Source organism: Epinephelus fuscoguttatus, linkage group LG20 (assembly GCF_011397635.1).
Source record: "Epinephelus fuscoguttatus linkage group LG20, E.fuscoguttatus.final_Chr_v1".
Classification (NCBI taxonomy): domain Eukaryota; kingdom Metazoa; phylum Chordata; class Actinopteri; order Perciformes; family Serranidae; genus Epinephelus; species Epinephelus fuscoguttatus.
This window is the reverse complement of record NC_064771.1, coordinates 17,908,819-17,925,167: the sequence shown is the minus strand read 5'-3', so window position 1 is coordinate 17,925,167 and position 16,349 is coordinate 17,908,819. Positions and strand designations below refer to the sequence as shown.

At 42.5% G+C, this 16,349-nt stretch overlaps 1 protein-coding gene across 5 annotated transcripts in view; it reads right to left on the bottom strand.

Moving 5' to 3' along the window:
- Window positions 1-16,349, bottom strand: part of LOC125880902 (liprin-alpha-3-like) — a 37,264-nt gene that overhangs the window by 8,059 nt on the left and 12,856 nt on the right. For 2 of the 5 annotated variants that reach the window (XM_049563722.1, XM_049563723.1), the window contains exons 3-25: window positions 15,317-15,418; window positions 14,663-14,827; window positions 12,982-13,056; window positions 12,811-12,870; window positions 12,474-12,602; window positions 9,884-9,976; window positions 9,404-9,456; window positions 7,144-7,237; window positions 6,848-6,982; window positions 6,066-6,149; window positions 5,009-5,140; window positions 4,843-4,905; window positions 4,485-4,564; window positions 3,907-4,093; window positions 3,627-3,817; window positions 3,289-3,532; window positions 3,044-3,180; window positions 2,788-2,936; window positions 2,544-2,640; window positions 2,170-2,251; window positions 812-1,012; window positions 665-727; window positions 234-260 (exon numbers count right to left, since the gene is read on the bottom strand). In XM_049563722.1, the coding sequence (XP_049419679.1) occupies window positions 234-260; window positions 665-727; window positions 812-1,012; window positions 2,170-2,251; window positions 2,544-2,640; window positions 2,788-2,936; window positions 3,044-3,180; window positions 3,289-3,532; window positions 3,627-3,817; window positions 3,907-4,093; window positions 4,485-4,564; window positions 4,843-4,905; window positions 5,009-5,140; window positions 6,066-6,149; window positions 6,848-6,982; window positions 7,144-7,237; window positions 9,404-9,456; window positions 9,884-9,976; window positions 12,474-12,602; window positions 12,811-12,870; window positions 12,982-13,056; window positions 14,663-14,827; window positions 15,317-15,418 (2,643 nt within the window). Of the gene's footprint in view, window positions 1-233; window positions 261-295; window positions 511-664; window positions 728-811; window positions 1,013-2,169; window positions 2,252-2,543; window positions 2,641-2,787; window positions 2,937-3,043; window positions 3,181-3,288; window positions 3,533-3,626; window positions 3,818-3,906; window positions 4,094-4,484; window positions 4,565-4,842; window positions 4,906-5,008; window positions 5,141-6,065; window positions 6,150-6,847; window positions 6,983-7,143; window positions 7,238-9,403; window positions 9,457-9,883; window positions 9,977-12,473; window positions 12,603-12,810; window positions 12,871-12,981; window positions 13,057-14,662; window positions 14,828-15,316; window positions 15,419-16,349 lie in introns of those variants that run through there. The other 3 variants (XM_049563724.1, XM_049563726.1, XM_049563725.1) reach the window with 3 other exon arrangements.

Below are 16,349 nucleotides of genomic sequence, written 5' to 3'. Positions count from 1 at the left end.
ACACGAGTTGCCAGTTTGCATCAGGGTAAGGGAATCATAAGTTATGTAAGCCTACTAGCTTACAGATTCCATTTCGGGGTGTGCTTGGCATTAAATGTGTTGATTACACATTATGTTTGTGGTTAAAAATGATTAAGTCTTCATATATCTCCCCAAAGTGTCTTCCTGAGTAATAAATCTGTTTTCCTCTTGACCTAACACCAGACTTGTTCATACAGCTGTCAGGAACTCACCTGGTCCCAGCTGAACTCCTTCTGCTCCTTGGGATTCGGGCAGAGTAGAAATGGAAGAAAAAAGGGACAGAGTTGCAAAGAGAGGGAAAGATCACCAGGTGGGGAGTGTGTTTGTGTGTGTGTGTTATGGTGAATCAGAGTCAGGGCAGAATGGAGAAGAAGAGAGGGAAGGCAGAGGGGAGGAAAAGTTTTGTTAGTGAGTGAGAATTAGTCGGAAAAACACTACATCAAAACAGACTTTGAGGGAATAGTAAGGGGAAGGTGTAGCCAAACATGCCTAATCAGAGACAAAGAAAAAGAAAGCAGCTTATTAATGTGAGACCTTTGGTTATTTTACTAAACACTTAGAGGCCAAAATATAACCAATTAATTATATGACATATCTAATATATTCAATTCTCGTGATTTGATACAAAATGTAATATCCTTACTGGCTTGGTGGCAGCAGTTAGAGACTCCATCTCAGCATGTGTCATCCAAATATTACTGGTCGACTGTAATGACAGTGAACAATGCAACATCAGCCTTCTTCCTTGACTTGTGATTTACATGCTGATGCTTTTTTTACTGAGCCTTACAGAGCGAGTGCTTGCAGGTGCAGACGGACTAGTGAGGGAGACCATTTCCTGGATGGCCAGGCGGAGTTTGAGCCTGTGTAGAGGGTTGCTGATGCCGATTTCCCTCTGGATCTCCGTGTCCGACAGGTTAGCCATGATGGCGCCGCTCTTCACGTTGGCACGACATGCTGCCACATACCATGCCGGCATCCCTACCCACAGCTAGATGCACAGAAAGAAGACGAGACAAAAAATGGTGAGTCAAAAAAAAACAATGTTTAAGGCTGGGGTAGGCGGTTTTATGTTGGCTTCATTGGGCCAAATTCCAAAGTGGTTTGAGAGAACACCAGACTTCTGCACCTCCTTTTGGCTCTGTTTTAAGGTTTTAGAAAATCTGGGCTGTGATGGGAGACTTTGGCCAATCACAGGTCATTTTAGAGAGAGGCAGTTCCTATTAGCTGTTCTGCAAATTCAGCTGAGCATGCATGTCCCTTCAGATGGTGAATGCCTGAGTCAATGGCGGAGAATCCTGCAGAGAAAGTTAAAACTCCGGCACTGGCAACAACTGCCTACACTGCAAATCAATCTAAAGAAGAAGATGGACTTCTCAAAAAAAAAAAAGTCTTAAAGAGAGTCTGACAGTAAACAAAACACGTGTCAATATTGGCAAAGTGTTTCAGAGAAAATGTTGTGCTCTGTTAAGCTAAAGGGTCATGGATTCAGCTTCAGGTGCTCGTGTATGTAGGTAACTCTAGCGAGAGCCTCAAATCACAGTGCGTCCTCCACCTCACTCCCCGCTGCTGCAGACCACACAGCAGCTCCAGAGACAGACCCCCAGTTAGCAGCCGTAGCAACACAAATCCAACTAGCACAAATCTCGGGTCAGCCCAGACTCCCAGCTGGATCAGCAAACTTTCTGCTGCTGTTCCACAGGTAAGGCCACCAGCCTGGGGTAACACCTGGCTCTGGGGGTTTGAGCTGGCCGAATTCAAGCTGTTACAGCTGCTTTCCAAAGGTCTGTGGCCTGAGCTGCTGGAGAGGAAGTCCACAGTGGCAAAAAAGTGAGGCCGAGGGACTGTGGGGTGGCTATTTCTTGTCTTATTTGTGGTCTGATGAACAGAGACAGAAAGGGGTACAGTTGCCCGTGGTCATCTGGTGGGAGGGGCTTAGCACAGAGAGGGAGGAGCTGCAGCAGGAGTATGCATTTTCAAATTCTGCCATTTCCAGATTTCTGCCTACCCTTGCTTTAAGTGTCACTTCTGTATTTGTTGCATACGGACCATGTAGCTCTACCTATTAGTAAATCGAACCCCAACCCCTTAGATATACCCTTGTAAAGTCTTGTATATGTATATTTTCTCATTGGTGTCATTACGTACCTCAAGCCACGTAACAACAGTCGGGCCATCCCACGAGGCGAAGGGCAGACCTTGACGACAGGCTTCCTCTAACAGGTCGTGCCTGGCAGGGAGAGTGGAAAACAGACGTTTGGCAAAGATACATTTCTTCATATCTCACTTTACCACTGTCTCTTTTATAAATAGAAAATCACATTGAACTTGCGGTGTTAAATACCACATATGCACCTTACAGCACCACAAGGGAATGTATTTTTTAAATGACTGGCAATGGGGGGATCAGAGCCCCAGGCCAGGTCCGGTTAGTGTCATGCTCTACCCAACAGCATCAACACAGGAAGGTCCAGAGATCTGTGAATAACATGAGAAGCGTGTGGAAAGATGACTAATCTCACTTCTTTTTGCTACGGCGGTCTTTCTCCACTGTTCCGGTCCCAAGTTTCGCCAGGCCTAACGGGTCAGCTGAGCCCAGGTCATCAGAGGGTGTGGAGGCTAGAAAGGTCAAAAGTAATAATGACTTTATGTGTAAGAATTGTTTATTAGCATCAGTGTTGATGATTCTCTAACTGTAAACATATATCTTTGTCAGCTGAACAACAAAATTCAGCTTGGACTGAGTAGTCCAATCTGTTCACAGACCCAGTGAGGCAGATTCGCGCCCAGGTGCACCGATCCTCCCCTTTTCCTTTTTGCCAAAGAGGCGACCGATGGACGACTTGATGCTCTTCTTTTTGCTAGCCTTGTGGAGGGAGTCCTGACTCGCAGTGGTGGAACCATCAGCAGAGAGACTGGAAGGACAGGGAAAGGAAAAACAGGAAGTGAAATCGACACAGACATCTGAGGGCTAGTTTGTTGGCCAAATAAACTGTTTATGAGTAAACACTCTTGAGAGTACCTGCGAAATTCGCGGAGGTCATCGAGGCCTGCTCCTGGGTGAGTGTGTGTCATTCGGTCCAGTCGTAGGGCTCGCGGAACAGCAGGGCTGGAGTCAATGAGGGCAAGTGCTCTGCATTCTTCACCCTCTTTGCTATTCTGCAGGGTGGAAAGAGTTGGGTCAATTTACACAGTGGTTCCTACCCAAGTTATGCTCATCTGAGGCACATTTGTGACTGATACCGTATGACAGCTTTCACACACTACCTGTCTGTCAGTCTCCCTGGCAGGGGAATGTGGCAGGCGGGGGGTGGAATGTCCAGAACTGGGCGGTGAGGGAGACGCCAACGTGGAGGAGGTGATGGAGGGAGTCATGTATCCCCTCCCGACGCTGTCCCGTCCTCCCAGCGAGGAGGGTGGAAGAGGTGGGGCATCAAGGGCTACGCTGCTAACTCGGCTCTCAATCTCTTCTGCCCTCAGCTCTGTGCTCTCCTTCTCCTCCTGAATCAGCCTGAGAGGAGAGGAGAAGAGCTCAGGCGTTACCATCTTTAAACTCATTGAATATAGGGCAAAATACCAGTCGCTCTAATGGACATAAAACTCACTTAATCTCCTTGTTAATGGCCTCCAGTTGCTCCTGTAGCATGATGGCCAAAGTCTGTACATCTGTCTGTCCGCTGGGAGACAGCAGCTCCGATCCGAACAGAGTCTCTCTGTCGTCCTCGTCGTCAGAGCAGCCTCCTTCCCCACCCTCGTAGCCAGGACCCAGCATAGATCCACTGTCCCAGTCTCCATACTGGGAAGGGAAGAATGCAGGAGATTATCATCCTCATAACAAATTACATCAACATCAATATCATCATCACCTCAGTGTGAGATCAACACCTTGTTACTATCGTCTCTAGGACCCCCCCACCGGCCGCGGTGCGTCCGCCTGACCACCACCCCACTGGAGGAGTTGCCATAGCCCGACGGGAGCGAGCCTCCACCCTGGGGGTACCGCAGCTCCGAGGCGCTCCCTGGAAGAGATCTTCGAAAAAGGGTGGATGGAAGTGAGCTCACGCTGCCCGCCCTATGGTGAGATCCAGAATTCATTTGTTATATTAGTGCTTGAAGACGACAATGTTTCCATTTCCTGGGTGTAAAATCATGACATCATCACACAGACAGCTTTTCCTGGGAATAAGAAAAGGCATTAAAAAAGCCGTGTCCATATAAATAACCCATATATATGTCATTTGCATATCCATTAGCCAGAAAAACAGCCTCTAGGTACACTATAAATAATCACTTTTAAAAATAGATTTTAGTGGACGTACATCACGACTAAATGAGAGTAAACAAAAATCTGCTTAGAAAGGGCTGTGTACATATAGTATCCCTTGGGAGACTTATTTGGGCATTGAGAAAATGTAGGACATATTGTGTAAATAAATTCCCCTTAAAGGTTCGTTGTGGCTAACCTGGAATAAGAAGAGCCTGGCCTGCCTCTCAGCTGATCCAGCTCCAGTTGGATTCGCTCCAGCTCAGCAAGGAGCTGTTCCTAAAGCACAGAGGAAACAAGACTTTAACTTGCTTTTGTTCCAAGGCAACAGTATTTGTTAAACATCACGTCTCTTGTTTGCAGGGGAAAGCGTCATTGTTGAAAACTGGGAAATTTTGGATGATGAAGAATTAAAGGTCAACATCCTGAGCAATGATGAGAAGGCTCAGCAAAGACATTGCTGTTGAAAGTTGGATGAAAGATTAAAAAAAAAGCCTTAGTCTGTCACACACACAGAACATGAGAATAAAAATGAGAACATATGATTAAGTGAATACCTTATTAGCTAGAAGATCATCCTGGATTTTCTTCATATTGGACAGCTCCTCTGACAGAGCGTTCTAGCACAGCAAAAGAATGAATATACACTTTTTTTAAAACACTTTTTCTTATTTTCCTTTACATCAGAGAACATTCGGCACCACTAGTTAGTCTTCTCGTTACCTTCTCCTCCAGTGCTGCCATCCTCTCTTTGAGGTGGAGCTGCAGTCTCTCATTAGACTCAGACAGAAGCTTGTCCACTGTGTCTGAGAGCCGTTTGTTGTGTTCGTCATTCATCTTCTCCCTCTGCCTCGCCTAAAATGAAACGGCCATATGAGAGGTGCTCAAATAAAAATAAGTGGACAGCAATCTCTAATTTTGCTTAGAGGGACACTTTGCAGATTTTCAACCAGTTTTGTATCGTAATGATGTGGGCAGTATGTGTAAATGAACTGTGGTAGACTTCCCTCCATCTTACCAGAGCCCAGGAAAAATCCTTTGGATCATGCCTTTTGAGTCGCCCGGTGGATTTTTGTTAACTCTTTGTCAGTTTCTTAAGCTATAGATGTATTTCCTCATTTTCATATGCCCACCACCATGGACACAAAGAGTATAGGAAGTGGATTGGGTGGAGAGACCCGCCCCTCTCTTTTCTCCTTTCTCTAAGGGCCGTTTCATAGTCGATGCAAAGACATGCAGACGCGAACGCATTGGGACGCATCGACACACATTGGCCGCCATGATGCGTGCTTGCGTCTCAAAATGTGTTGTCCATTTTTTTGATATGCGAATTGTGTAATACCATGCGTTGCCAGCGAGGGTGATAATGCAAGCGACGTACATGAAATGCACTCTAATAAAATAGCAGTACTAGCTAGCTACAGCAGTACTAGCTAGTTGTACTAGCTAGCCAAAATGTACCGGTGACTCTGCTACCCCCTATTGCGCGAGCGATGTATTGCATTTTCAAGTGTCGCCTGTGTTGCTTGCGTTCAGTATGCGTTGCATGCGACAACTATGAAACAGCCCTTAAACTCACTCCAAACTCTAATACGAAGCAGCGCTAGTCAGATATGAACCAATATTCTGTTACTGCATTGTCTATTTCTCACCACCAGAGGCAAAAGTATTTGCATCTTTCTATTGCACAGACAGCCCAGTTTTTTAAAAAGACCATCTTTCCAGCAGTGAAAAACTTCTTTATTGTGGGAAATATAGCCAAGCAGGAAAAAGGTTTTACCCTCTGCAGCTCTTGGTTCTTCTCCTCCAGCTGAGCTTCCATTTGCCGTAGTCGCTCCTCAAAGTTTCCATGGCGCTCCTCTGCCTAAATCAGAAGAAACACAATTTACAGATGCTTCCACATGCCTGGTTGTGATGCATAAGTTGCAAAAAAATATATATCCAAATAAAAGCTGAGGGATTTTTGTTTTAAAGTAGCATAATTATCTGATTATTTATAGCTGAGTGTCTGACTACCTATGCTCCAAGTCGTGACCTGAGATCCTCAAGCCTACCCTCGCTAGTTGTCCCTTGATAGAGGTTGGTAACTAAAGGCGACCGGGCTTTTTCCATCAAGGCCTTGAATACTGGGGAGATTAGGCTGGCTAGTACATAACACGTTTTTAAATCATTGCTGGAAACATATTTTTAGGAAAGCTTTCATTTGTAACACCTGATTTATACTTTGGTGTTTAATATCCTTTTGTTCTATTTTTGCCTCTGTACACACTGTTTTTCTTAGCTCTTAACCTTTTTTAAAAAAAAAATACTGTTTTGTTGTCCTTGTTTCATGCACTTTGTGAAGCACTTTGTAACCTTGTTTAGGTAAGTGCTATACAAATAAAATTATTAATATTATTATATTATTTCATCAACTGGTAGAGGCTATGACAGCACATATGCAGTGTTAAAGTGAATACATAATAAAGCCCAGCCTCTAAATCTAACTATCAGCACTGAACCAGAGTGGCAGGTTGTCTGGTCAGGTAGGCGCAGTACGTGATTACCCCTGACTCAAAGTACCTTGTTGAGAGCAGCAACCCTTTGGGCAAGCTGGGCCTCGATCTCAGGCAGCGTCTCTGCCCTCTGTAGAGTCTGCTGCAGCTTCTGCTTGGCTTCATCCAGACGTTCCTGCAACTGTCTGTTCTTCTCTTCACTCTGGACACACACACCAAAACACGTGTTGGAGATCAGTTAAGATATGCGTTTTGCATCTATGGCACTTGCATACTGGATACATTTCAAGATTTTTAACTCTATCACACATGACTATTTTTTCATTGCTGCAGATATACTTTGTTATTTGAGCCATTCCTCACCTGTCTGTGCAGTGATTCCTTGCTGGCCAGCTCATTTTCCAACTTGTCTTTGATATCGTGGAGAGAAGTCGCCTCCCTCTGGGCGCTGAGGTACCTGCATTCAACACCAAGCCACCAACAAATTATTAGAGCCAACCAACATAACATGATACATGTGATTATACACAAGGGTGTAAAAAGAGGTGTGAACACGCCTGATGTTATTACTGCTAAGGAGAAGAAGCTGTCTCTTGTTACAAATATCTCAGACTTTGGCTTGATGACTCCCTTTCATTTAAACCTCAGGTTGATAATCTTATAAAGCTGAGACTTAAATAAGGGTTTTATTTAAGAAACAAGTCCCGTTACTCCTTTGAGGCTGGAAGAATACTAGTCTCTGCTACATTTCTACCGGTTGTGGATTACGGTGATGTGTTGTGCATGGATGCAACTGCACATTGCTTGCACATGTTAGATACCGCATATCATTGTACACAACTGTAAAGCCCTCACTCATCACTGTATGCTCTATTTCAGGGCTGGTTTGCCATCTTTGACCTTTTGTAGGCTCAGAGGTTGGTATTTGTTCATTTATATTTATCATAGTCACGCTGGGTAAAGTCCCATCATACATGTGCACTCTGATAAACAGAGATCTGACTGTAGTTATAGTCTGAGATCTAAAGTTTTTATCTTGTTCTCTTGTTCTCCTAGTATGCGGAATATGCTCTGCTCCTTTACTCAAGATAGTCTTCAAAAATATTTTAAACTTAGGGAAGTGGTCTCTCTGCCTGATTTTAAAGCTCTCATAAGTACAAAGGTGCATGTATCGGTTGGTATTTGTCATTGTGCATTGGTAATTTAATATCCATTCATTCATTCACTTATTTTCCGTAACTATTATTCTATTAGGGGTCACGGGGGAGCTAGAGCCTATCCCAGCTGACACTGGGCGAGAGGTGGGGTACCCCCTGGACAAGTCGCCAGACTATCACAGGGCTGAAACATAAAAAAGACAACCATTCATGCTCACATTCACACCAAGGGGCAATTTAGAGTCACCAATTAATCTGCATGTCTTTGGACTGTGGGAGGAAGCTGGAGTAGCCACAGAGAACTCATGCTGACAAAGGGAGAACATGCAAACTCCATACAGGATTCAGACTCCACACCCTGGAATCAAACCAGAGACCCTCTTGCTGTGAGGCGATAATGATAACCACTGTACCAACGTATCGCCAGTATTTTAATATTTTGACACATTAATTTACAACTTCTATATTTTTATTGTGGTTATTAGTGTTTGTAATTTTTTTTGTGCTGCTGTCTTGGCCAGGTGTCCTTTACATTTTTTTTGTTGACCCCACTTACCTGGTTAAATATGGGGTAAATGAAAATAAATAGACAAAAAAATAAATTTCCACTGGGAATTGATCCATTCAACCGTGTCCTTTTACTGTCAGACTGCCAAAACCAGATGGGCTCTGACTTGATCTGTGAGCTCACAGCATTGAAGCCTTACATGCAGTAGTGAGTGCCCTTTTGCCCCTCAGGCAACATAGAAGCTGCTGTACCGTTCTTGATGTTGTGAGGAAGCCTACAGACGCTACTCAGGGCTGAAAAGTCACTCAAGTACTCTGTATTTTCAGGTTAAAAAACTAATTAAGCTGTTTTATTTACAGTTAATTCTCCTTAAAAGGCGCTAGAAAGGGTAATCAGTCAAAGATAATGGAGTTTAGATGGAGCTCTTTGTATTAAAGATGGAAGGAAAATATCATTTATTGATTTTAGAGATTCATTGTTGACATTGGAGATGGCTGGAATTTTTTTTTTTTGAGGGGAAACTTGTAAGGGAAAAGTACCTTTGGGCCATTATATTTTGCACCAGGAAATGTGATTAAAACTGCTAACTTTTTATCTCAGTTCAAATGTTTAAAGTATTTTGAACCTTAAACACTAACATTGTCTATACTGTTCATTTGATTGGAGGAGAAGGGCATCCAGTTACGTTCAAGCCTTCAACCAAACTGTGTGCTTTTCGCTCACAGCTGCGTTCTTAATAAGAATGTGATGCAAATGTCATTATGTAAAACAACCTTAGACTGTATAAATAGGTGTCAGGACATCTTTGCAACACATTTCCAGCCAACAGGTGAAACATATGGTCCTTCTGCTATGTTCATTACAGCTGATGTATGAAATTCTAGCTCCAAAGGGACAAAAAAAGGTGCGAATCCTCACTAAAACTAAGAATAGCTCCCTCAAACACAGAGAACATTACCTGCGTTCTAGTGTTGTAATCCTTTCCTCCATGTCCTCCCTTTGGCAAAGGGCCTAGAGAAAGCAAAAATGTATCATGAAACAAGAATGGTGTGCAGGCTTTCACCGTGTATGTGAGATAACAGTTCTTAGTATATACTTGTGTGATAACTAATGGATACCTAGCAGAGCAGAGCTATTGAGAAATTGTGAGTGTGTGGATGGCCTGCGTCAGTGGTGCAATTTAATTCTGTAGGCATCTATTTAAAATTTCCCCTGCGTTTATTTTAGACCTCCATATCTACAGTAGCACCAATAAGCAAAATATCCACCTACTAATAACTGTTCAATTTATCTCAATTTCCCTCTTATTACCCTCCAAAATAATGCATATTAGTATTTCTCCAACATATGCCCATTGTGTTCAAATATACACCCAGAGCCCCGGGAATCGAGGGAGCTCAGGGTCTTGGCCGGGAAGAGACAGATTGGCCCTACAGACCTCTTTCACTTCCCTTTGGAGCTTCTGATTGGCCTCCTCTGACTTCGTCACCTCCCTCCTGGCGGCCGCAAGCTGTTCCTCTATTTCCCCAACCTGACGTGACACCACAAAGGGACACAAGATGACATAGATTGGACCTATGTGAGTCAGTGTTAACTGCCACAGCGCCGAGTGTAAAGAGACACGAGAAGTGATTCATTACTAATGTCTGTCTGGTCAATGTAGGACTCCTTGAAAGCGTCACTGACATAAGTGCAACATGCTGAGAGTCTGACGCATCTCACACGCAGTAGAAATGTTCCTCAGCTCAGTTTTCTCATAAAATCCTCTAACAAGGCAGTAAAACATTGTGTAAGTTATTTACACTAACCTAAATAGTTTCTGCCTATTACACAAGACTTTTTCAAACATTGCTACACACACTGCGTCTATGGATAAATTCAAATGGCGTCATATTGCACACTATAGTAGAATTATGGCTATTTGATGCTGGTGCAATAGTCTAACTGGCCACAAGAGGGAATAGAGAGCACAGTACTGTACATAGATCCCCTCCTTTTGGGGATATACTCTTGGAAATACTTGTGTCATAGCTTGCTTGGAGCATACTAAAAGAATTTATTACAAAATCCAGTGTTCATTATATGAACTAAATTAATGGAATATATGCACATTACTAATGAGCACATACACTTGTATTTCTATACTAGTGAAGTCCCTGATTGACTATAGTCCTCAGTGATAAAGAAACCCTGACCTTAAAGGGATAGTTTGGATTTTTTGATGTGGTGTTATATGAGTTACTTATCCAAAGTCAGTGTATTACCTACAGTAAATGGCGGTTGGCATGCCCTAGAGTTTGTAGAAGCCTGCAGGAGTACTGCCATGGAAGCTAAACAATGTTCTGCTGTGGAAGGGGCCAGCATATTTTAGCCACCTACAAAAATGCCCACCCAAGAAAAATCAATATTGGTGTAAGTGTATGCTATATTTAGAATATTTTCACTGCATTACTTTGCCATTGGACAGACTTTTCAGTAAAGGAACTAAACTGGAAGTAAAACTGGACTATGCTCTCCTCAAAGCAAGACTCCATTGACAATAAACAGTAATTATACCTCACTGAACATAGAGTTGCTGGTCTACCGCTGCCTCAGTGATTTAGTTTGTTTGTGTTATTGTGTGACTTTGGTGCTTTAAAGCATCATTTTAGATTCACCATAAAAAAAACAAACTAAACAATCGAGGCAGCGGTACACCAGCAACTCTGGTGTTCAGCAAGGTTAAATTACAAAGTTTTTGTCAGTGGAGTCTGGTGGCTTTGAGGAGCACATAGATGTAAACAGCTTCAGTTCCCCATCAGAAAGGGTTGTTTGATGACAAGGTAAAGCAGTAAAAAAATTTAAATAAAGCATACACTTACGCAGATATTGATTTTTTTTAGGTAGCTAAAATACATTTTCCAAATTGGTGGCATGCTGACTGCCATCTACTGTAGGTGATACACTGACTATGGATAAGTACCTCATACAGCTCCACTTTAAAAAAAATCTGAACGATATTAAAAATAGTACTTTGACATTTTGATAAATGCAATTCTTTGCTTTCTTGACGAGACTTACATGAGAAGATAGATATCTCTCTGAAGTCCACTGTCGAACCGTTCCTTTAAGAGACAATTCTTACTTTACCTCTAATCTTAAAGCGAACCTAGTAGCTATCTCAACCTTAAAATTTGTAATTTTTTGCATTTTCTGACCACAGCAGACATGATGGTATACACCGAGTACATTTGTGAAGCTGTTTTGCTGTACCTCAGTGTTGTTGGTATAAAGTTGTCATCAAACTAACATGATTAAAAACAGCATTTATGGAAGTGATAAGGTTAAAGCCCTGTCAATATACAAGTGTGACCCTGCAAACAAATTCTCAACTGCAAAGCATGAGAAATCCAGAGTAAAACAGAATAAATGCACTATTGTTAATGTTTCATTACACTCCACATTCGGATATAATAACTATGTATTAACTGAAACATTTCAGGTTAGATTTCACATTTGAAAAAACACTGTAACACTGACATATCCCTCTGAAGAAGTGAAGATGCCCCTGCTTTACACAAATGTCCTATCGATCTTCACAATGACAGATATACAGAAAAATCAATGTGTCCTCACACAGCAGTTCATATGGTATCATCAAAATTATTGCCCAACGAATACCGTTGTTACATTGGTTCTTCACCTAAAGTTACGCACTAAACATAAAGTTACGTAGGTTAGGTTTAGGTAAGTAAAGCTGCAAAGATATGGTTTATGAAAACAAACATGGGTCGGCTTTGTCACAGTACGCACTTAACGTTAAGTTAAGTAGGTTATGTTTAGGAAAAGAATGCTACAGACTGCAGGTTAGCTTTAGGACAGACTCACTGGTCTCCTGGGTTAAAGTCCTTTGTCTGTTTGATCCATCCACCATGCCAAACCACCTCCCTACATGGACTTTTGCTCTTTACATACAAATTCTGGTGCATAACTTTTTGTCGGCATGCGAACAAAGAGTGCGTGAAAACAGCCTAGAATCATATACTCACCTGTCGGCACATGAGGGCCAGCCTCTCCCTCAGCTGGGAGAGTTCAGCTCTCTGCCTCTCTATCTCTCCTTCTCGCTGTCTCTCCAGTTCGCTATCCTCCAGACCAGTGGAGGGACCATTGGGTAGTCGCTGGAATGATGACAATAAATGAGAGTGATGATGAAAAATAAGCAGTTAGAATCAGTCGAGGTTATGGAAAAAATAAATGACTTGTGGATGAGGTAAAAATCACACTGACACACCATGGTACCCATACATCTACTTTTCTACTGACTCTCTGGACGCTAACACATACACAAAAACAACTGGAACCAACATGCATAAAACCCTCCCTTACATCTTTCCCGCCGTCCACCCCTTGTTGACGTCTTTTAATTTGGTCTCTTAAAGAGATTACCTGGAAAAGGGGAGACAAAATAGGCAAAGAGACGATACAAATGAATGTTATTTCTTCAAACAAAGCAAAAGCATCCTTGAGAAACAGAAGATCAGTTGCACTGGGCTTTACCTCTTGAGAAGATGCGGCAAGTTGGTCCTCTAACATGGACACCCTCTCGAGGGCCACACGCAGTCTCTCTCGCACCTGTGGGGTAGAACAATGACTGACCATCATGGCGTTTACAGATCATAATTAGATATGCAGTTACACATCTACATCTTCTTGATAAATTACAAGGTGACAGCCAATCAAACACTTCATAGGAGACCAGAACACTGTGTGTGTGAGGTATTTCTGTGCCCTACACTGCCACGCAGTTGATCCCACACCAGCATTTCTATTACGATCACCCTGATGATGAGGCTGGTAGAATTTAATCACGGGTGTCTGTGTTCTTCTAGGAATTTTTTAAAGTGCCTACATCTTCAGTAAGAATGAACAATAATTTATTGAGTAACTCCTACTTGCAGCAAACCCTTTAGAGCAGCACTTGATCTATATGAATGCTCAGAGCAGCAATAGCAAGGATTTAGCCTTTATGAGAAAGCAACAACGGCATCTTGTGAGCTAAAATTATCCTATAATTCTAAAAATTTCATATCACTGTCACTTACTGTCACAACCTACATTCAATCCAAAACATGTGCAAAAAAGGTGCATGTCCAAGTCTGCACTGCAGCCATCTAAGATCCTAAAGTTAGCGGTGGATTAAGTACTATACTATACTATACTATATACATACCATGGTCTAAAAATGCTCATTACAAGTGAAAGTCCCGAAATAAAAAAGTTACTTGAGTAAAAAGAACATAAGTATTATCTGCAAAATGTTCTTTAAAGTTTAAGTACTCACCATACAAAATGGCGTCTTTTACTCACAAGTGTTTCTATGTGACATTTTAATGTTGTAGTTTTTCAGTGTGGAGTCAGTTTAAGATACTCCATAAACTGCTGGATAGATTAGTACTGTAGAACTGCATCAGCCAAATGTACATTCTGGGAATCGATAAAAGTGTATCTTATCAATATCAGCATATCATTGCTAGTAACAAGTTTAAAATATATGTATTGGAGTAAAAAGTACACTATTTTACTCTAAAATTAATGGAGTGTAGGTATAAAGTAGCATTCAGTCAGTGACGTGAGCAAAGTAGGCTACAAGTATGTTGAAACTGTAGTATTTGAGTAGGCTAAATAAACAAATGCAGGTTCTATCAATGCTAATGGCCTATGCTAACAGGCTACGAACTTAAGAGATGTTTCGAGCTTTCTTAAATTTAAGAGTATTTCTAAGTTAAAAGACATTTAATAATGGCTTTTATTGTTTAATCTGCAGTGACAGTTTTTGGCCACTTGGAGGCCGCAGAAACAACAAAAGACACATAACACATTATTGAGATAAGGTATCACCTTTTAAGCTAATATAGCTAATATGTTAGCAAACAGCCTGTTTACACATCTAGCAAATGCAGAGCAACATTAGCATTAAGTCAATATTGTGTTTCTGGTCACCTGATGAATCTAAGTCCAGTACTAACTCTATTGGCTCTATTTTGGTCTCTACCAACTCCAGAGGGAAATATCTGGTGTTTTAACTGTTGAATGCTTCACTTTGTTCACCAGCTTGCAGCTAAGAAAGGGTTTATGACCACATGCGACCCCTTTCACATACAAGTAGTCATAACATTTATTGATAGTAACCACTTTGCAGGCCCAGATCTACATTGCAAAACACTACAGTTTGACGCACCTTCTCATCCAGAGCCTTGTGGTGCTCAAACAGAGACTTGAGGGCCTTGAGGACTTCCACCTCACTGGAGACCCCTGCCGGGGACTGGGCTTGTCTTTTCACCACCGTCATCCTCAGACTGCGCTCATGGCGAGACACCAGACACTCCAGGTGTTCCAGCAACAACTACAGGAGTGAATGGATTGAGGGGGCAGGAGACAGGAAGGTGGCAGGAGAATGCATGAGGTGAACAGAGAGAGGTAAGAGAGAGAGAGTTTGAAGGACGGGGACGCATAGGATGAGGAGGGAAAGAGAATAAGAGGCAGAAACAGAGAGAGTGAGGTGAGAAAAGGGAGAGAGACAGGGAAGGCTCAAGAAGATACAGAAGAGTGAAGGGTTTTAAGAAGTGACAATGAGATGAAATTAGGTGTAGAGAAGAGCACCGGGTAGCAGAAAGGGACAAGGAGTGAGTGGGAGAGATAAGGAAAGCAGATATGGACACAAAAAGGAGTCACGAAGAGAAAATGTGGAGGAGAAAGAGGAAGACAAGGAGGAAAAAAAACCAACCCAGAAGCAAATGAAACAGTGTCACACCCACACAACCACAATGGGTGAGGAAGATAACACAGAGGCTGTTACAGTGCTAATAAGCAAAATGGCCGCTAAACATCTTACACGTGTGTTGTTTCTCTCCGCCTTGAGCTCGGCAATCTCCTCCTCCCTCTCCAGAAGCTGCTCCCGGCAAACGTTCAGCTCTTTAGTCAACACAGCAAACTCCTGTGGAACACACAAGCTGCGTTCAGGGGCAAGGAAAACAAACTGTTTAAATGTATGGTTTTAATGGTTCAACGAAAGTGCTCTCTCTGCTCAGCCGCTCGAGCTGCGACGAGAGTTTAAAGGGACAAATAATAATTCAGGCCAGATAAATCTAGTGACTCTGAAAATTAAATGGAGTTGGCTGCGCTCAGCACATACAAATGAACACATTGCACTAAAAATATACATGATGGAAGCCCTCCAGAAACACACTGTGTGGAACACCTGAGACCAGGAACGCAGGGAGACGTACATGTTGTAAACCTACATAACAATCATGTAAATCACTGACACAGTTTCCACCACCACTCTCTCTTGCTCGTCCTCCTCTGTGAACTCGCATTCATGGATGGATTACATCACACTGTTACACAATGGCTCTGCACTGGAATGCACAAGAGAGACCCCCAAAAACACAGCATCGATATGCCATTCACAACACTGCTGGGAATACATTTGCAACTCCTGCATAACGCTTGGTGCAAACAGGAGAGTGTGTCTTACATGATTTTCTTAAAGGATCCACGGTCAGTGATTTCTTTATGTCTCCATAAAACACCATCAAAGCCTTCATCTTAGAGGCAATTGCTGTTTACGAGAATGACAATGACATGCAGTCAGGATTACCTGCTTTATGATTCAAAAACAGTTGACAGTAGACACATGAAATTGGTTTGTGTTTGCGTGGAAGAGAGAAGAGAGACAGAGCCAGAGAGAGATCTATACAGATGGTGACGCAGTGGGTCCATTGGCTCTTGGCCTTATGGGATTGTTTCTTGTTTGGATAGGGGTCAGCTTCTCAGTTGGCTTCCCTTGTCCCCTTATTGTTTCGTTTTTTATTCATCTCACTCTATCTCTATTAGGCCTCCATTCATTTAAATGAATTTGCAGC